This window comes from Echiichthys vipera (assembly GCF_963691815.1).
Source record: "Echiichthys vipera genome assembly, chromosome: 8".
NCBI classification, from domain to species: Eukaryota; Metazoa; Chordata; class Actinopteri; order Perciformes; family Trachinidae; genus Echiichthys; species Echiichthys vipera.
In genome coordinates, this window is record NC_139833.1 from 15,925,888 (window position 1) to 15,947,763 (window position 21,876).

At 40.0% G+C, this 21,876-nt stretch overlaps 2 protein-coding genes across 2 annotated transcripts; one reads left to right on the forward strand and one right to left on the reverse strand.

Annotated features, from left to right (window-relative positions):
• Positions 1 to 1,580: 1,580 nt before the first annotated feature.
• Positions 1,581 to 6,807, reverse strand: spmip4 (sperm microtubule inner protein 4; the record flags this gene model as incomplete). Its single annotated transcript, XM_083917835.1, has 9 exons — positions 1,581 to 2,480; positions 2,572 to 2,660; positions 3,125 to 3,299; positions 3,391 to 3,479; positions 3,571 to 3,761; positions 3,882 to 3,911; positions 3,994 to 4,065; positions 4,150 to 4,292; positions 6,778 to 6,807. 9 exons carry the CDS (start codon positions 6,805 to 6,807, stop codon positions 1,581 to 1,583), a joined length of 1,719 nt encoding a protein of 572 aa, XP_083773961.1.
• A 1,732-nt stretch (positions 6,808 to 8,539) lies between these two features.
• pde11al (phosphodiesterase 11a, like) lies at positions 8,540 to 19,319 on the forward strand (the record flags this gene model as incomplete). The annotated part of the gene is made up of 20 exons (XM_083917836.1): positions 8,540 to 9,313; positions 10,138 to 10,296; positions 11,481 to 11,570; positions 11,726 to 11,866; positions 11,960 to 12,024; positions 12,241 to 12,361; positions 12,589 to 12,664; positions 12,758 to 12,825; positions 12,960 to 13,052; positions 14,668 to 14,718; positions 14,885 to 15,031; positions 15,114 to 15,221; positions 16,018 to 16,127; positions 16,217 to 16,307; positions 17,351 to 17,451; positions 17,642 to 17,719; positions 17,819 to 17,882; positions 18,546 to 18,620; positions 18,798 to 18,881; positions 19,005 to 19,319. The coding sequence occupies 20 exons, from the start codon at positions 8,540 to 8,542 to the stop codon at positions 19,317 to 19,319; spliced, it is 2,811 nt and encodes a 936-aa protein (XP_083773962.1).
• Between the last annotated feature and the right edge of the window lie 2,557 nt (positions 19,320 to 21,876).

A 21,876-nucleotide genomic window follows, 5' to 3' on the forward strand; every position in this document is an offset into this window, starting at 1 on the left:
ATATACTGCCCCCTGCTGGACATCATGCGGAATCACAGCTTTTCAGTCGCGCTCATGGCATGATAATGAGTAAACCAAAAAGCATCTTTTGAAAAACAATACATATGCATAGTTATTGACTAGGCAGGTTTAAAAACGTGTGTGACCTTTAATGTGACATAAGTGGTTATCTTTTTAAATAAATGCAGGTTTTGTTGCACATGCACAATAACACACAGCAAAAAAGAAACAAACAAAAATAATAATAATTACAACGCCCATCTTTTCTTGTTACAAATAGCTTCACAACTTGAGTCCAATAGTGGGAGAAAATGGTCTATTTTGCTGTGGGAGTCGTTATCTGTTTCTTTTCTGGAAGTCTGAATGAGAGGCTGTTATATCACACAAGGCTGCAGGCTTGCTGCTCAAGGACTTTCTGTCACACAAAAAAACCTTTCACAGAGAATCAGCCTGACAGCAACAGATTATATATAAAAAGGCATTTTTTCCTTTCACACCGGAGAGCTAGAAGGTTACTGCGGCACCACGAGAGCTGGATTCCATAACATGGACAACACAATGCTCTGCGGTTAACTCTGTGTGTACAGTAAAGACCAAAGTATTCATCAGGGCAGCATTATGAATTTACAGCCACTGATTATTCCTTCTGTTTGGACTGTGAAGGCAGGCTGAACTCACAAAAGCTTTGAAGGCTGCTCCTTTATTTCCCACAGCATTGGCTTATGGGAGCCTTATATAAGACCATTATTCTATGTTACATCCTGAGCACTAATGAATATTGCAAAATAAATGCTTAGAACCAGAGAACTAATTAACAATGCCCTGCAAATTGGTTGTTTACTAGACTAACAAAAATACTAAGAAAGTACTGCGTTAAACAAACAGTCTGGAAAGTTGCTGGAGAAAAATATGAATCTCACAGCCTTTATTGTTTTTTACCACTGGATAGTGTGAAGTCGTAATAATTATAATTAATATCTTACTGTAAAGGTTAACAATGACTGTATGGTGAAACTTAAACACCTTTATTGCATTCAAACATCTACTTTGAAAACCATCTATCAGAAGTTGGGTGATTTCATTTATTTGGATTTGCCCTCTGAGTTTTCTCCTTTTTTTTCAAAGTTTAGAAATGCTTTCAATATCCATATTCAACAAACTATATTCAAGTTTCTCAAAGTCTGATCTAAAAATTTAAATCAGCCAAATTCATGATGAGAAATTGAAACTTGAACATGTGGTCTGATGGATTCCTTTCAGGCTCAACTGCTTATTTCTGGATGTAAAAGTTTGAATTCTGGTGCCTGAATTTGCCAACGCTAAACCTTAAAAATCAAGTTTTTGGAACTTCACCATTTGAGATGACCTTCCTGAAGTTTCAAGATCTTCAAATAAAATATTAAAATGCTATAAATGGTCTTTAAATATGAAAATGCTCAATCGACAGAGAAATGACGATGATGGTTCAGAAACTGTGTCTTTAAACGAGCCGTTAGGACTTCTGTACATTGTGATGTCACAACTATACTACAATATACAGGTATATAGGTAATAGGTTGAAAAGTGCTGCATGTCCATTCTTATCCATGTAGGTAATAACAGTGGATCCCATAGAAGTCATGTTTCTTCCCTGTGACTACATTGTCCCTCAGGTTCACAGCCGCTCGTGTGACAGAGTTGTTAAAGTTGCGATGGGCCTTCGACTTACTGAATGAATTTTGAAGGTCAAGGAGGCAGAAAGCTGCATTTTCTCTACCCATAGTCCCACATCTGTCCCCTGGGCGATTGCCAGGCAGGGCGGGAGGCCTCGGCTGGATGCAGGAGTTAGAGATACTGTAAGGCAGATTCTCGTGCTCTGAAGCTGCATGTGATTCAATCCTTGCCAGGTCTTTGGCCACAGATGACTGGCTAATGCTAGATACATTTCTTCCAGCTTCAAAATACTCCCCTTTGCTACTTGGTGCATCCTTTACATCCAGCTCGATCAAGCTTTTCTCCCTGATGACCTCCATGTCTTCCTGGGAAAGTGGGCGGTGGTACAGGTCCTGGGGTTGCTCTGCACCAGTGAATGGGGCAGCGTTAGCCTCATGGCTGCTCTGTGACATGAATTCTTGCATTGGACTTTTATCAAACTGGACTTTGCGGTTTTCCCTCTCCCTGCCCTCATACACAGAGCTTTTGCTCTCAGCGTGTGGTTTGTGTAAGACCTCCTGGGACGGCTCAGCGCTCTGTGCTTCTGTGGAACCAGAGCTGTACTTTGATTGACTATGACCCTTTTGGTTTGGATCTGGTGCCTCATTATACTTAGCTGTGACCCCTTGCGGCCTATATTGGTTTATAGTAACTGAAGCGGTGCCTCGGTTTAGAGATGAAGATAGATTTGAGAGTTCATCAGCAGCAGGACTGCAGGTGCTCCCCTGTCTTCTTCTACATCCCCCTTTGGGTTTAGAGGGAACAAACACAGGGAAGGACCTTTCTCTCTGTAGGGAAAGCAATTCAATATGATTACTGTTGCACACTATATTTGCTGTAAAAAGTTGTGATGTTCTCAAGGATTTGTTTTTTTTTTACCAGTGGTGCATTGTGTGAATTCATCCCAGTGACGTCACATATTTTGTCCTTGAAGTCATCTATCTTAAGAGGGTTTGCTGGCCCTGATCCTTAGAAAAATGAAATGTCAAATATTATTGTTAATTGATGTTAAAATCATGCATATCCTATTTATGGATTATTACTTTGCAAAGTGGTTTTACATACAGACTTTTCTCATTTCTAAAAACAAAATGTACTTTGCGTTTCGAGCTTCTTGCCAAGGCAGGGAACGAAAATGAATGAGGAGGAGAGGGTGTCGGAAAAGAAGGAGAGGGTTGTCATTTTTCTTTGGGCTGAAGGGATAATAGACTAACATTTTTTTGGGAGAGCAGGGATGGATTATATTTCATTACAGCTTTCCCTTGCAAAAGGGGCCGCTTTCATGTGTTCCATAGTTCATAAAGTTGTGCTTTGCCACTTGTGAATAACAATGATCCTGTCTCTAAATGAAATATAAGACTCAGGCCCATCTCCCTCCCATTTAACACGTGAACAGTCCCTAACATATTACAATAAAGTGAGACTTCTTAACCTGTGTGATGCATTTGGTACGAGGTGACCCAGTGTGTCTTCTCCAAATTTTTCAGCATGTTACTTGTCCGTTCAGATAACGAAAAATCCCAGTCACGAAGTTTAGGGTTGGGCAGCACTGTCTTTGGAGGAGTAGGGTAAAAAACCTGGTTCTCTCCCTTCAGTGGCTTTGTATGCTGAAGGAAGATGTTAGAATGTTTCAGAACAATTGCCATGTGCTGTATTGATAACCTCAATGATCATGTGAAACTATATTTCATTACTCACATCCAAGAAGCCGTGTTCCCCAGTCCACATAACAGCTTTCTTCCTGGTTTTCATGGGTGTCTCCAAGATCTCATGTCTGTATGGACTACCTGTGCATGGAAATAAAAATTAAACATCTTAATCCTCTCTGAGAACTTATATTCTATCGTTTCATTTTACCACATAATGTTGCCCTCTTACCTATAGTTTTGCTAAGCAGAGTGACGACTGGCGCACTATTTGGGATGAGGGGGTTGAGGAAAGTTCGGGAGACAGCTCTGACTCCCGTTTCAGGGTCATCTGGAGAGCGGAAGGATGGGAACATCGCAAACTGGGAGATGTGGGACGAATAGGGATGCTGCTTTGGAGTTGCTATCTTTATCATTTTCTCCCTGTTAGATGCACCAAAAAAAAAAAAGAAGTGCGTCAAAGTTTGAGACACAAGAAATCTTACATGCAAGTGTTGAGCTTTGTAAATACTAACAAAAAGAAATCAATCAGAATTTACTCACGCCATATTTATATCAGTTGGTTTTGGTATGCTAAGAAAGGAAACACAATTAATATTAATAATTTTAATCATGTCAATAATGCCAATATTTATGATTAATTGTTGCTACTCACAGCTGGTCATTGAGACGCACTTTACTTTTCTTTCTGCCAGTATTGTTGTAACGATGTTGATTGGTGACGTGCCTGAAGAGTTAAACAACAATCTTAGGCTACATTAGCTGTTAGCTGTTTCTTACTAATTTCTATGCAGAATGTTTTTCCACTCACTCAGATATGATGGCTCCTCCAAAGCCAAAGTGAGAATGGCCATTAAAATCAGGCATGATGCTGTGGTGTAGTGGGGACTTGGGCTCCATCCTGGCTGCTAGAGCTCTGGCTCTCAGGAAAGGAGGGTGAGGGAAGAATGAAACCTGAGGGCAAAAAAAAGAAGAATTGTTTTGGCACTCTCTCTTTTTTTTAAATTATGAACGTTATGCCCACTAGTCTCCTGGTGATTGAAATGTTTAACAGCACCAGTATATTTCTGATTGTTTCTTAGAATTAAATGAAACAATTTTAACTTTGTTGCCACAAAATATGATCTTTATCTGATCTTATTTCTACTGCATTAACCACTGATAATTACTAAATACAGCAACAATTAATGAAACAAAGTCACAAAAACACATCATGTTCACTTACCTGGGCAGTGGTATATATTGAATGGCAGTATGGCAAAAAATATCTTTAGTTCTCCCAGTGCAGATATGGGAAGCCGTATTCTTGGTCCAAATGGATAAAAGTGGAAACGTTTTAAGCTTTCTTTGACAGGACAGAATGTCCCTCGTCTTTACTTGTGACCAGTGAGGTGGGTTTAGATTCCTTTAGGACAACCAGGAGTGATGATGTTACAATAAACAATAGGGTCAGAGTGAGTGACACTCAATCCAGCCCACGGCACATAGTGTGTGAGCAGAGGTGTGGTTTAAATAGCGTTTCTAAGGCTAAAGACTAAAACATCATCACACAATTTGTTTGCTAAAATCAGAAAAAATACTTTTTGACAATAACTATTGTCACTGTCACGCTTTCAAGTTTACAGTTGTAATAACTGGGGCCAAGATGTGGCTGCATAGGAAGCTATGGTAACATGATGTTATGTCAATATTTTCATATCCAGTGGGTAATCACGGCTCCGGATGCCAATCATCCAATCATCGAGTTTGGATCTGATAATATTACATGTTCACAGTTTGGTGAACTCATACAATCAATCATGGGGTGGAATGAAAATCAAGCTGGTTCCACCTCGGCACACACTGACACCAGATACAAGCTGTGTGTGTGGTGTTTAGTTACAGGAGTCAGGTTTCATTGTGTCCATTCCTATGCAACCTAGAAACACTTGTGCATTGAGGATTGTATGCCTTAGACAAAGCTAAGTCTGATCATCCTGTTCTTATATGAGTTAGAGTGAGTCATTCTTATTTTATTAGACGAGCGCTGTCCATGGTGCTGTTACTGACTGACTGAGCATGTGTGTGGCTAACTTATCAGACCACAATAATGCAAATTGATTTTCCATTGTTTGGAGGAAAAACATAAGTGTGTCAGGAGAGTTCCTAAAACTTCAAATCAAAGGATTTTTATTAACCCTCCAACTTCATTTGTTGAGATTATGTCCCAGTTCAGGAACCTCATTGTGTCAACCTCCTAGTGAGGGAAACAATAGTGAAAACTAAATAATTCCTGATTTTTGAAGAGATGCCACGGAGCCTGGTGATGTCCTGTCCACATTTTGCGATTGACTCAATCATACGAATGCTTCACAGTAAAATGAATAGAACATTGCAGACATTAAAGCCCCTTAAACTTAACTTCATGTTTGACTATAACATAACATATATTCACACAAAATAAGCGATCAGATTAAAAACCAAAAGATATTAAGAGTTGACTGTGTGGGTGTGATTTGATCAGAATTAAGAAAGAATAAAGCCAGGACTGCTTTCAGATTCTGATTAAATCACTATTTTCTAACAAGGCAGGTGAGAAAGGTACAGAAAAAGATACTGAATCTCTTAGAAAAGACTGCGTTTATGTGAGATCTCATTACTCACAGTGAGGAGTTGATTGAAAAAAAAACAATAATTTTCAGGGCTTCTCAGCGCACACCTGATCTTTTCCCCATTCCCTACAACATCAGAAACCTGTAAACGACATCTAAACAGTTTCCAATCAGCACACAGAAAAAACTAACAGTATAATCAATGTGGCTGCCTCTCCTCGGACATTACTGCTTTCCAAGCTGCAAGGTTTGCCTTGTTTGGCTTTCACAAGACCCATATTCTGCATTCCACTTTTTAATTGGGATTCCTAAGAGACCCTGTCCAAAGTCTTAGCAAAACACCCCAAGTCCTATCAAGCTGCCTAAGCTAAGTCCAGTAAGCAATTACCCTGCTCTGCCCCAGCGGAGCCGCTGCTCTTCGGATTATATTCCCTTCTGCTTCATTATGAATGTGCCACAGCCTGCAGTGATTTCCCTATAATATTAGCTTATTGTGCACATAAAGGTTGATGTTTAACCGCTACAGGGTTGTAGCTACACACCAACCAGAGTTCAACATAACCTGTAGTTCTCACCTCATCAATTATCTCCAAAACACTGATATATGAATTCACTTCTCTCTTAAGGAAAAATCTGTGATATTTCTTATATTTTTCCATTCATTGTATATTACCATTTTGACCCCATGAGTCAAAAAACCTGCGAGAGATTCATAAAATAGCTTCGGGCCCCCTTTTTTAGGAATATTCACCATGTAAGCATGTAAACTGAAAAGAGAAGACTGTTGCACTGGTCTATGGTGTCGAGCTCAGACTATTTGTATGCTCAACCATCCTCCCACATCCTACCTGAGGGTCAGGGGCCCTAGCTGCCAACATTATCCAGTTGTTAAAAAAACACATTGAAAGGTAGTATGTGAATCTGTTATTGTTTATATTTTTCTTTGTTGACTTAAGCTGTCCCTTTCAAACAAGCACATTACCCCTATTACACTGTACACTAAAACACATTATTGTAAGGGTACATGGATTATCATGAGTCCATGCATGAAAAAGCATCAAATTGTGTAGTACCTCTTGAACTATCAAGGCTGTATGAAATAATCATCACTCCACTCTCAGCCTCTTCTCCAGGTGTGCAAGAACAAAAAACAAAGCAACAGCTAACATATCTCAATCATGACGATTTATGGGTCATTAATGATGTTCATGTCTTCTTCATAGCACTGGACAGTCACAGCAGTGTACATGCATTCTGTTGAGTTTCAAATGTTGTAATCATGATTAATTAAGCATTACTTTTAGATGACACCATCATGTTTGTGGCCCTTTAAAAAAAAATAGAATCATGGGGCAAGTTTGACTTTGGTCTAAATTCATCCAAATAGCATAGTTCTTAGTCCACAGTTAGCTTGGGGGGCATGGTGGCTAACTTATTATGCTTAAAATAGTCTCAAATGTCTAGATTAATCTAGCAACAACAGTACTGTAAGACTGGCCTTACACTAAACGCCAGTCTGAAACTTTTGTGAAACCGAACCCTGGCCTGATATAAAACATATGATTAAAGGTGGTTTAATAACCACATGTTGCTTATAAATCAGTCATCATTAGACCCCTCAGATTGAAGGAAACCATTATGTGTCCTGCAAGCCCTTTAGACACGTATTTGGAAAATTTACAAATGCAAATTTTTGATTCAGTTTCTATTATCTATACGACATAGTACAAATAAAAGTAGTATCACACAGCATTAGCATAAAGCTCACAAACCAGTAAAGATAACACATTCATAATAATTACAAAATGGATCATTCAAAGCCAGCAAGATGGACTGGTCACCATTGTATTTGAGGGGCAGCATGACATGATGAAGTCAGCGGAATTCATGTGTACTGCTGTGCATTGACAGTTATTTGTGGCCTGTCTTATACCTATGAAGAAGACATGAGCATCGTTAATAACCCAGAAATCATGATGATTGAGACACTTTAGTTGTTGCATCAATCAGCGTACTGTCCATGCATAACATACTAATAATCAATTCATGCAGTAAGTCATGTATGATTTCGTGATAATTCAAATAGCCTTCCCTTACCATGAAGTGTTACCAAAAACTATGTCTTGCCTGCACATTTTACTGTAAATGTAAACGAAACATCAATCTCGTACTCGGTTTTGATTGGAGCCAGCTGCACAGAGTCTGTCTCTGGTGGTATAGAATAAAGATAGCGAATGAACAGCCTTCCCTGCAGTTTTTTTTTTTCAATGTCTAAGGAGGATGTAGGCGCTGTGTTTTTCTACACCACTGCATAGTACTCCAGAGAAATCCCAAGAGACACAGCTCAATCTCGACTTGACAGCTGGAACGTCTCTCAGGCATCATCATCAATCCGGTCTCAGATCAGCTGAGTCTGTTTGACCACTTTTGCTCCCCCGGTGTTTCAGGGGAGAACACGGTGGAGTGTTTCATAAAGGGGGGGTGAATAAATGTTTTGAGGACATCCCTTCTCTGAGAAGCACGGGTGCAGCCGCATCGTCCACTGGTCTGTAACGCTTGTTCCATTGCATTTGAGTGTGTCATTTGGTCCCAACAACAGCAGCTTTCACCATGACAACATTTGACTTCTCGGATATAGAGGCGTTTTTGGACTGCCACCCAGATCTCTTCGAGGAGTATCTCGTTCGAAAGGCGAAATGTGACCAAGTTAGCAGATGGCTTAAGGAGCATCAGCCGTCCAAAGTGTCCACAGCCGATGAGAAGCGCGGAGCCGCCAGAGACCCGCTCTGGCCGACCAACCCAGACGGGCTCCGGCGCAGATCGTCCCACATGGAGCTGCGACGGAACTTCGCCCGGTCCAAAGCCACCACCGCATACCGGACCTACGACGAGCATGTGAGCCTGAGCGAACACGAGTCCCAGTCGAGCATGAGGCGCCGTGCGCTCCTGCGTAAAGCCAGCTCACTGCCTCCGACCACCGCGCACATCCTGAGCGCCCTGCTGGAGTCCAGGGTCAACGTGCCCCAGTACGCGTCCAGCGCCATCGACTACAAATACAGACTCAAGGAAACCAACGAGAGGGAGTTCTTCTTGGAGTTAGTGAAGGATATATCCAATGATCTGGACCTGACAAACCTCAGTTATAAGATCCTGATCAATGTGTGTATTCTGGTGGACGCAGATAGGTGTTCGCTGTTCCTTGTGGAGGGACCCGCACACAAGAAAACACTGGTGTCCAAATTCTTTGATGTGCACTCTGGCACCACTGTCAGACCATCATCCAGCACCCTAAACTCCAATGAAGTGCAGGTGCCATGGGGTAAGGGGATCATTGGATATGTTGCAGAGCATGGGGAAACTGTAAACATCCCAAACGCATATGAGGTAAATGTGAGCCATTTGCATGATAAATACATACTTTTTTTTTCATTATTATACACTGACTAAAGTTAATGCAGAGGTACAGTGAGGAAGTTAATGATTAATGATGTTTGATTGATTTTTACCATTGGGAATAAACGTGTACACAAACTGGTGCATTAAAAGTATCCACAAATGATGGATACTTTCATATATAATATAATATATAAAAGAATGGTTAACATTTGAATCTGTTGTTTTTTCAATTGAACTCTGTAATGAGCTAAGGAACTCAACTCAACTCAACTCAATTCAACTCAACTCAACTCAACTCAACTCAAAGGAATCGTTCAACTCAAAGCAATGGAGTAAATACTTTGGGCAATTGCCTCAATTATGAGATGAAATCAAATGAAAACCCTCTCTATAATAGTCAAATACAAATGTAGGAAAGCAAGCATTATAATTCTTCCCACAAGCCAGATCTCATCTTATAGGCTACCAGTTGCACGCCATATCATTAAATCATGTCCCTGGGCTGCATGGGAAGCTATAGTAACATGATGATGATGATGATGATGATGTGGATCCCCCTGAGGTCAGTGACTGCTATAGTGCAGATGTGTCAGGGGTATCATAGGTTTTCTGCTTATAGTAAAAACAGGAGGCCTCCTGATGAGCCATGGCTTCTTTATTGTGTGAAGCAACCCCCCCAAATAAGCAAGTAGTCAAACAGGACTACAATGTCAATGTGCTGGCATTTACTGGGCACAGTGAAGTGCATGTGGTAATATGAGATCATGCATGTGTGATATAGGTGTAACATGTTTATGTGACCACTATTCCAGGACCACCGCTTCAGTGATGAGATAGACAAGTTGACAGGCTACAAGACTCAGTCCATCCTCTGTATGGCCATCTGCAACAGTGATGGAGAAGTCATAGGTGTTGTACAAGCAATCAACAAAAATCCCATGGGCACGCCCTTTACCGAGGATGATGAGAAGGTGAGTCTCTGTCCTGTCCCAGCTCAATGTTACTAGGGGAGTTTCACAATCACCTGCATTTTATTGACTATTTAAAATCCTCAGTGTTATTGTAGCTGGTTTGACCATTAAGGGCTTTTTAGAGATGGAGTTAAAATTGGATTCTAGTGGAAAACAAACAAACACACGCGCACACACACACACACACACACACACACACACACACACACACACACACACACACACACACACACACACACACACACACACACACACACACACACACACACACACACACACACACACACACACACACACACACACACACACACACACACACACATACATAAACGCACACACACACTGACGCTTATTGCACAGATGCTCTTGAGCCATGCAGTTGAAAACATTGTTTGTACTGTGAATCTTCTTAATGGCTGTGGAGAGGGGTTGAGTGTTCCCTCAGAAGCAAAACACCCAAACAACTAAGGGAGGTGGTCAACCTCTTTGACAAGTGTTTTCACATTTAGCTTATAAATAGAGTTTAATTCTCCCACTTTGTTGATGAGCAAACATGAAAAGCACTGGCTTCTACTTTTAAGTGTGTGTCTAGGTAATACAAAACGTAAAGGGACCTCCTCTGGATAAACACACTGAAAAGTCAGTGAGATACTGGTGCAGTAAATCTCTGTAGTCACCAAACAGTCTACCAAGATCCCAGCTTCACTGAGATGCAACAGTTTGTCCACAAGATGGCAGAATAAAGTTGGGAAAAATCACTTATGCTCATGATATTTGTTCTGCGGCCTATACTTCAAAGAAATCAAATTTAAACAAGGTTTAAAGTTTGCAGTCATGTCAACTAAAAAAAAATAAAAATTTGTATGTTCATTTAAAACCAAACTTTTAAATTAAGCCAAAGCAACGAAAATAGAAAAAAAAAACTATATTGAACTACCAGCTTATCTCTCCAATGTCTCACTAAATACCTTCTTTCTCTAAATCAATGCTCCATTAACAGAAAATCTGTCTGAGAGAAATTCTTACTGAAAAGCAGCTAACTCCCGCATGACTCTCTACCCCCAATCCCCACTCTCTCTTTATTTTCCTCTTATCTGGATTATACCCTTTTGTTTTGCATACAAATAGCTAACATTATTATTGATTATGCATGTCTTTCACCTCTTTTTTCTTTTTTTACTCAGGTACTGCAGATGTATCTACCATTCTGCGGAATATCGATTTCCAATGCCAAGTTGTTTTCGGAGTCTCGCAAGGAGTATGAAAGGAGTAGGGTAAGAGAATGTTAACTGTGCATTTACATTTTTGTAGCCACTTGAGAATTAGCAGTACATCTTTAGACTTAATTTAAAAATAGTGATGTCAACATACTGTATGTCAACACTGTGCAGTGCACATAAGTCAACAGTGTCCTTTGCCGTTGCCACAGACTCTGCTGGAGGTGGTCAACGACCTGTTTGAGGAGCAGACTGACCTGGAGAAGATTGTTAGGAAGATCATGCAGCGAGCGCTGACTCTGTTGCAGTGCGAACGCTGCTCTGTGCTTCTTCTCGAAGACATTGACTCACCTGTGAGGCTCTTTATCAGTTCTTTTAGATTCATTTACTTGAACTTATATATCAAACCCTGTAACTTTCTACGTGATGACACTTCTCTTCTATAGGTTGTGAAGTTCTCCAAGACGTTTGAGCTCATGTCTCCCTTGTGCAACGTGGACCATGACATCAGGTGAAAGATACATCATGAAAAAGAACGACTGATTTTTAATTCTAGGGCAATGCCAAAACACCAACACACGTCGTAAATACAAATGGATGTGATGTGCATTCATACAAATCCACAACACAAAGCTAGTAAGAAAAATTAACTAACTGCTGTTGTGTTGCACATTTAAGTGCCCCGGACCTGACTACTGTTTCATGTTTGTGTTGTTGGCCACATCAGCATGGAGAAGCTATCGTGTTCCGATTGGCTGATCAATAACAGCATTGCTGAGCTGGTGGCTTCCACAGGACTGCCTGTTAACATCAGCGATGTTTGTCAGGACCCACGCTTTGATGCTGAGGTGTGGACACACTAGTCTTCCTAGACCTATTTCAGCTCAACCAAATGCATGGACATACTTGTGACCGCAGCAAGTAGATGCAAAAACACACCACAAACACCAGCAAATATAAACGTTTGTGTTCTGTCTTAGTTCATTTCCCAGTCAAAGACACCCGGGCAGGTCTTTAAAATATACATTTCATAAATAACCACGAACTCCATTGTCACTGTCGCATCTCTTTACAGGCAGACCAGGCCTCAGGGTTTCACATCAGATCAGTGTTATGTGTCCCGATCTGGAATGGAACTCATCAGATTATTGGTAACTTGACCAGAAATAATTGATTTCTCCTCAATACGAAACCAGTTTTCATGTTAAAGTCAACGTGTGTGTGTGTGTGTGCATTTTCTGCAGGGGTCGCACAAATTCTGAATCGCCTAGACAGGAAGACATTCAATGATGCAGATCAGAGACTGTTTGAGGTCTGTTTTTCTGAAAAAAGACTTAAATTACCGCTTTTCTATAAAAGCAGTGTTCATTGTTAAACATTATGTTCATTTTTTTTAAAGGTTACTTTTAAATGTTTATTTCCCTATGGATTTGTCTTTGTGTACAGGCTTTTGTAATATTCTGTGGACTTGGAATCAACAACACTATGATGTACAATCAAGTTAAGAAGACGTGGGCCAAGCAGTCTGTAGCACTGGATGTAAGGATTGCAACATATAGATTACAGTGTGTTATTACAATTTTAACATTTTATTTTTTACCATAACCCCACCATTTTGAAAGAAATAAGATATTTAAATATATTTCTCTGTATATATGACTTTTCTTACTATTTCACCACTTCTCTTTTCCTATCGTTCCTTTCAAAATGTGACAAAGCCATGCAAAACATTTTTTTTTAAGTGAAAGCACTTGATAGGCATATTATGCATCTATTGTATGCCAGTATTTAAATAATATTGCATTAAAACAAGCTCCAAATAAGCTCTTCTATAAAAATAAAAAATTAATTCATTTAAATGTGAACAGTTCACTCGTATCCATTAAAACATGCTCGGTAAAGTTAGTTTACATCAATCATTTACGTTACTGAAATACTTTAAAGAAGTTTGTTTTGAAGTGGACTAGTGATCTTGAGGTGTAACAAGATATTTTTCCATAGACTCATCTCATCTCATCTTCATCCGTTTATCCGGGGTCGGGTCGCGGGGGCAGCAGCTTTAGCAGGGGACCCCTAACTTCCCTTTCCCGGGCCACATTAACCAGCTCTAACTGGGGGATCCGAGGCGTTCCCAGGCCAGTGTGGAGATATAATCTCTCCACCTAGTCCTGGGTCTTCCTCGAGGCCTCCTCCAAGCTGGACGTGCCTGGAACACCTCCCTAGGGAGGCGCCCAGGGGGCATCCCTACTAGATGCCCGAACCACCTCAACTGGCTCCTTTCAACGCTAAGGAGCAGCGGCTCTACTCCGAGTTCCTCACGGATGCCTGAACTTCTCACCCTCTCTCTAAGGGAGACTCCAGCCACCCTCCTGAGAAAACCCTTTTCGGCCGCTTGTACCCGCGACCTCGTTCTTTCGGTCATGACCCAGCTTTCATGACCATAGGTGAGGGTAGGAACGAAGATTGGACGGGTAGATCGAGAGCTTTGCCTTCCTCAGCTCTCTTTTCGTCACAACGGTGCGGTAGAGCGACTGCAACACCGCCCCTGCTGCTCCGATTCTCCGGCCAAACTCAAGCTCCATCTTCCCCTCACTCGTGAACATGATCCCGAGGTACTTGAACTCCTTCACTAGAAATCCATTTGGTTCAAACAAAATCTAAATACTCTAAATAAAATAATACTATTGAAAGTGGTGTCACTGCTTAATGTTCATTAACATATCCATCTGTGTTCTGCTCCATTGCCCGATATCTAACCTGAGCAGTCACATTATCCACAGCAAACATGATTCTGCTTACCATGAATATTTCAGCTGCTTTTAATAATTCACAAAAAAATACATGTGCCAGCCTTCTCACCTCTCATCAAAGGAAACACACACTCCTGTATTTCTGTCACATCCTCTTTGCTGTTTCTTTAAACACCTGATGGATTTTCTTTTCTGTCAGGAGACACAAAGTATAGCAACAAATTGGTTATAAAAGCAGAGTTGTATTTCCTTTGATCCTGATTACAAACAAGAGAAAGATAGACAGCATTAACATCCATGGAGCATACTGATTATCTTCTGCAACAGTGTCTTTTTAAGAGTTGGTCTTATTCAGGATTGGTTTTCTATATCTCACTGTTTGGCATGATTTTTTTTTTTTTCAGATGTTGTCCTACCATGCTACCTGTTCCAAGGTAGAAGTTGACAGACTCAAGGTAATCTCAAAGAAAAGAACTTTAAGCAGATTATCACTGTACTAACTTCCTGAAATGCTGAAGCCAGAAACGTCATTTGAAAACTGTCTGGAAACGTGTTTTAGTGCTTTGCCTCCTCCCGTGCTGGCACTGTGTGATTAACAGCTCTGTCCTTTGCCCACCTAAGGCAGCGAAGATACCCCTGAGCAGTGAGTTAGGCATCGATGAATTTTACTTCAACGACTTCTCTTTGGACAATGACGCCATGATCACCGCGTCACTCCGGATGTTTCTAGAACTTGGTGTCGTCCAAAAGTTTAAAATTGACTATGAGGTGAGGCCCCGGAATATGTCCTGTGATATGAAAGTGTATATGTACAGTATGTATATCACCTGTGTGTCTTATCTTCATGTAGGTTTTGTGCCGCTGGCTTTTGACTGTGAGGAAGAACTATCGAACTGTGGCGTATCACAACTGGAGGCATGCCTTCAACGTGTCGCAGTGCATGTTCCTTATGATCACAGTACGTTTCAAGATCTCTCACATCACATGTTGAGCCTTTCAATCTTTCTCAGTGTTTGCTTGCACTCCATACTGTCAAACTGTCCCAAACAGTATAAAGACAAATTTACACAAAAAGAAACTATCCAAACTGAGAACCCTGAGCAGGATAACAGCTTGTCGAGGTTATTTCTTTAAAGCCTACATCATAGGGAAAATAAGTCTCTCTTAAATTTAAAATCAGGTGCTGAACAAAACATCATTAGTCACAGGAGAAACATCATTAAAGCAATTCTTACCTATATTGCATGTCTCACAGTGCTTTCCTCCAAAGGTCCACCCTCCTCCCCCTACCTGACCTCTGACACTCCCTCCTCCCCCGACATGTGCGGTGAGAGAGAAATGCTGCATTCCAGTGCCATGGGAAGTCCGAAGTTTTGGACCTCTAACAAGGCAAAGTGCACTGTAATGTCAAAGTGTAACCTCCTACTATCGCATTCGAGGGAGAGCGACCTACCCTGAATTTGCTGCAGCACGGAGCAATGGATTTTCTTCTTCTTTTACAGTGTGCCATGCGCTTATTAGGAGCATTTTAAGATCAGAAAAGAAAAGTGTAAAAATGTCAGAAAGGTAAGAATTGCTTTAAGAGAAAATTCAAAGGAGGGACATTTGGGTAAAGCTCATATCCTATCCTAACCAATCCTATCCTACAGTTCAGTTTAAATAAAAATAAACAGAATAAATACGGACAGATTGTTGTTGTTGACCACTGTTAAGAGGATGGGTAAGAATATTCTGATCTGCTTTACTTTTGGCAGACAGCCAATTTCCAGGACGTCCTGTCAGAGGCTGAGATACTGGCACTGATGGTCGGCTGCCTGTGTCATGACTTGGACCACCGTGGCACCAACAATGCGTTTCAAGCCAAGTAAGGTCTAGAAATATGATGATGATGATGATGATGAAGAGGTGTCTTATAGGTGTCTGAAAGTTTCACTGTTTTGTTTTGTCTTGCAGGACAGGTTCTGCTCTGGCTCTGCTCTATGGGACATCAGCCACCCTGGAGCATCATCACTTCAACCATGCAGTCATGATCCTACAAAGCGAGGTCAGAGCAGTATTTCTCATATGATTATGCTCATGAAATTCAGAGGTGTATTATATTAACCGTATTTTCTTTAGTTTGCTTTCCTTGACAAATTCGAATTGTAATTAGGATTAGCCAATTAAATTAATCTTTTCTACTGTTAGAGAAGCATCAAATACAATATTGCATGTTACAAAAAGCTTCAATATCACAGGATTTTTATTTAATGTTTATTTTCTTGTCTGTACAATAAAGGCTCAATGCCACATACCACAGCCTTAAGCCTAAATCTAAATCTGCAATATCTGTCACTATACAATTTGAAAGTATAAATATTTAGATTTGTTTCATGGCTGTGAAATATTCTACATACTGAATATATACATTGAAACTGTTGTTGTTGTTGTTGATATGATGTCATTATGGCTGTCAAAAGATCATTACACTGTCTATTTTTGCTGTAAATCAGATCAGAATCAGAATAAGAAAGACCTTAATAATCCCAGGGGAAAATTGTTTGAGTGTTTATTTCGCACCTGTCACCTGGAAAAAAAACAGGCAAGATCTCAAATCTCTAGATGTTCCATAGTCAAGCCATGTCTGAAATGTACCTGAGTCGCAGTGTGGCTGCAGTGTAGCTGCAATGTGGATAATCACACCTGTCGACCAATGTGCCGAAAAACAAAAAGCAACAGGTTCCACAGCATGTGTGCTGCTCAGGCAGACTGTGTGGCCTTGGTTTTAGAGCATGATGCTACCAGAAAGCCACCAGTGTGCAGTTTAAATTCTGGGACTTTGCTGGTAGGCAGCAGCAGTCACCATCTTGTTATAAAACTGCTTTGATTAGTTTGGTCATCAGGAACTGTGTTTTCTATTGATTTGTTTTACCGGAGGGTAGAGAAAGTCTATAGACATTTCTAATTAACATTGATGATGGGAGCTGCATTTAACAGTGAGCGATGACTTTACCAATGCACTTTCTCTAACCTCCGATAATTTAGCTACTATTACTCACCCTTGCCTGCTTTTGTGTACTGTATGCTTTTGTTTTGTTTTTCTCACAGGGTCACAATATCTTTGCAAACCTCTGCTCTAAAGAGTATAGCAACATGATGCAACTATTGAAGCAGGCTATTCTCTCCACAGACCTTACTTTGCACTTTGAGTAAGTGGTATTTTTAATGGATTCAGACCTGAGGTGATTAGGCTTTATAATAACACTGAAATTGATTATTTCTTTCTGATTATGGGAAATTACTTACACATAATTAGAAAAGTGGATATTTAGATTGCTGTGTTGTCTTTGAGTGTGTTATTTTGCCTTTTTAAAATCATATCTCTCATTGCATCGTAAGGCGCAGAACCAAGTTCTTTAAGTGTGTTCTGTCTGGAGAATTCAGCTGGACAGATGAAGGACACAGAGAAGTTCTCAGGTTTCTACTTTTGTGCTTAAAAACAATAGCTGTGCCAAGATCATGTTAACTGTGAAGAGCAACAAAAGTACTATATATGACCAATGAAATCATTGACAGGTCCATGCTGATGACAGGATGCGATCTGGGAGCTGTCACGCGTCCTTGGAAGATATCAAAACAGGTTTGATGTTTCTCACGTCTGAGCTTTCATCTTTGAGGTCTTGGAGATGTAAAACTATATGTGGAATTTGATTTAAAAAGAGACCTGTTTGTATGCTCTACCCTTTTTAGTAAAAGTAAATTCAAGAAACAAAAAGCAAAATGCTAGCCCGGAAACCAAACGAATCTGCAGAGCTCACGTTCTGGCCCTCCAGTTCAGATAGATTTCCAGCCGGCCAAGCCCACTGCAGACCAATTACAACCGTTAATCTCATGAGACGTGGGTTTAAGACAATGATTGACAGAGGAGCATCATGCTAGAATGCAGTTACTGAACATAGTTACTGAATGGAAGTGGCATTCTTTGGCCATCACAATTTACCAGGCTCACAAAACTCAGATTAAACTGTCAAACTAGGCAGCGATGATCACATATAAAGAAAGATTCTGTTACTTTATTGCCCTTTTCTCACATCAAATGTTTTCAGGAACATTTTAGTGCACTGTTTAGCTGTACTCCTGCTTCAAAAACACAACTTCCCCTGTTGTAAATATGAGCTCACGAGTTCCGTGATGCCAGGATAGCAAAACACATGCACCCTCTAGCTTTGTGTCCATTATTAAAATGTTGCGAAATGTTTGAGTAAAATAATGAAATAATGATGGATGGTATTTATGCCCCAAGGTTGCAGAGCTGGTGACAAGTGAATTCTTTGAACAAGGTGACAGAGAGAGGTCTGAGCTAAAGTTGACCCCAGCTGTAAGTTAGCAAGCTTTTCAATTTTTCTCTTTCACTGGGATTACCTTTTCACTTATCACACAGATTCCTATCTCATACAGAATTACCAAACCATGTTCTCAATGTGACTATTTTTTAGTTGTGATTATGATGAATGATTTTAGTCATGGATGACAGATAATTTGTATCTCTTTGTAGGCCATATTTGACCGCAATCGCAAAGATGAACTACCTGCCTTACAGCTGGAGTGGATTGATGGGATATGTAAACCTCTTTACCAGGTGGGTAACCCTTGATGATTAAAGTTAAACTTTTACCGTGGGTCTCATTTTAAAAATCGCAAAAATAAAAGCATTATTTGGGAGTTAATAAATATCAACTGTACTGTCCTGTATCACTCTCAGGCAATGCTGAAGCTCAACAGGAAGTTGCAGCCGATGGTTGATGGGATAGATGCCAATCGAAACAAATGGCAGGAGATCTGCTCGTCCAATCGGGACACATGCGGAGCCTCTGAATCAGATCAGAGTCCTGCGCCACATAGAACCACAGAAACAAATCAACACCCAGCCTCCACAGAGACTCTGAAGCCAGTTGAAAACACCAAGTTTAGATTAAAGTCTAAGTGCAGTCAGGACCTGAAGTGCAGAGTGAGCAAGGGTTCATGTGATGATTTACCAGAGTCAGCTGGCAACATGACATCTGCAGGAAAGAAGTAAAGCAAGCGTCAAGTGTCAAGTATAGACTAATCCCCTAAATGGCTCAAATGGGACTTTTCCCACACCCTGTGATTGGGACACATGCTGAGTTTTAAAAACCTGGGTAAAATTGATTGCAGTTTTCATCTGCTTAACACACTGCTTCTCCCAAGTGTCACTGTGCTAAACTCAGGACTCTATCTATCTATCTATCTATCTATCTATCTATCTATCTATCTATCTATCTATCTATCTATCTATCTATCTATCTATCTATCTATCTATCTATCTATCTATCTATCTATCTATCTATCTATCTATCTATCTATCTATCTATCTATCTATCGATCTGTCTATCTGTCTACACCTGAGTGGTCCTCCAGGGACAGTAAATATTTATAGAATTGAATTGAATCGATCTGAAAGCTCCTTATTGTGAGGTAAGAATGAGATACTAATGTTGACACCAAAGAGGGCCACTTATTTCTGTAATTTTTTGTTATGGCAACTGCCTCAAAACCATATGACCATTGAAACACCTTTAAAAAACAAAAAAGGAATCACTGTGATTTCTCTCATTATGAATGTAGACCGGATCATAATCTTGTTCCTGAATGTTTCTTTCTGCCTTACCTCAGTTGTAAATCTTTGGCTGCATGGCATGCTTTTCAGTGTTAGTAGGTTACTGTAGCTGAGCCTTCTTGCTCTGTGAATTGCATGTGTGTATCATGAAAACCGTGTATTCCTAACTGCCCATGAATGACTCTTTTGGTTCTGTATTTCTAATACAACCCCAATCCCCCTATTTGCTATAGTTTAGAGAATATAAGAGATCCAAGACAAAGATGACAGAAGGGCAGGACTCTGAGAAAAAGTCACAATAACAAATATGTCTGCTACTTCAGCACCACAGACAGCGCCATAGATTTAGCCGCACAGTCAGGCTACTGATATTTCAGAGCCACAATTGAGGTCATAAATTCTAACTTGCACAAACCTCAGTCAGATAAAGGATCAATGAGTCAGGCAGACTAATATATTCAACTGAACAACCCATCTGTTATGGATAGGTGAATGAGTGCAATGTATTACAGTAAACTCTCAGGATGTCCGTGACTCCATTTACTGAGCAACGTTTGGCTTATTTTATTATTGTATTTTTTGAAAAACATCCATGAGTTTGTCTCATTCTGGGTAGAAAGGAAGAATTATCCAAAAACTGCAGGGCTTTAGAAGACCCACTGCACATACAGTATGTAAAAAATGCAAAAAAAATAGAAGTTTTAAGAATGTATATATATGTATTTCTTTCTGTTGTTTGATGTTCATCATAGTGTTTTGAAGTTCTTGGTAGCATGCTGATTATGTTGAAACTGCATGTATCATGTTTGATGTTGACACTGGACATTATCTTGATGCCTTTGACTGCCCTATGAGATTCACTTTGCATGAAATGGCTTTAAGAGAAATACTAAGTGTTGTTACGTAACCAAATTGTAGCTGCACTATTGTTTTTTGAAAAACTGATTGAAGATTTCTATTTTCGATCAGAAACTGTACCAAAATTATACATTCGTTATTTTTCATACATCAGACTCTATATTTATGCAAGATGTAGAATTGGCATTTTTTCCTGCTTTTTATAAACTGTCCACTATAAAAGGCATTACTAGAAAAGACAAGTAAATGCTACATTTCAGACAGTAAATCCATCTCCGGCTGGTTTTGTGAATAAAATGCTGTGGCATGAAAACTGATTGTTTGTTGTAATTTGTGCTCTACACATTTATATAGATTTTGAGGGCTAGTGTTCAGAATTACTGCAGTTGCAGATAGTAGATTACATACAGACAGATAAGAGAGGCACATACTCCACTGTAACAGTCACAAAGTGATTGACAAAACAAACAGGTTACATGGATGACTATGACTAAAGAAAAACAATTATATGAAGATGATGTTATATGATGCTGTAGACCTACTAAAGTAAAAGCTACAAAATATAAAGTTGTTGTAACATGTTGTCAGGGCTTCCGTAGTAAGAAGAGGCCAAGGGGACAAGACAACCTTCATGCATCTACAGTAACAAGATAATTATAGATGATTAAACTTGATGCACTGAGAGATGTAGTTTTTGACAGACTGCTCACTGTAGGGTGTTTCAGCTGTTTGTCATTGCTGATGATCACAAGTTGAAGTTTAAAATATTTCTTCCTATTGTTCGTGTCATGCTAGAGTCTCTGTGGAAATGGATATTGATAGCTTTTTGTGACTAAAATACAGTCTGTGCACTACTGATGCTCTGCAGTTTTGTGATCTGAGTGCGATATCCATACTAAATGTTAACCAGCACTTCCCAAAATCATCTCATCACAGAGTTAAAAGAACAAAGCTCATCTGTGAATAAAAGATCACCAGCGAGAAAAACACAATCTGAATTTAGATGCTAAAGGTTAACTCATCCACAAAGCCAACAAAAAAAAGCCAAAGCCTTACATACAGTGACACAGAGAATCTTTACATATTCACATAGTCTCTTTTAAATCCCGTTATTCATCTGTGGAAAGTGTTTGATGTT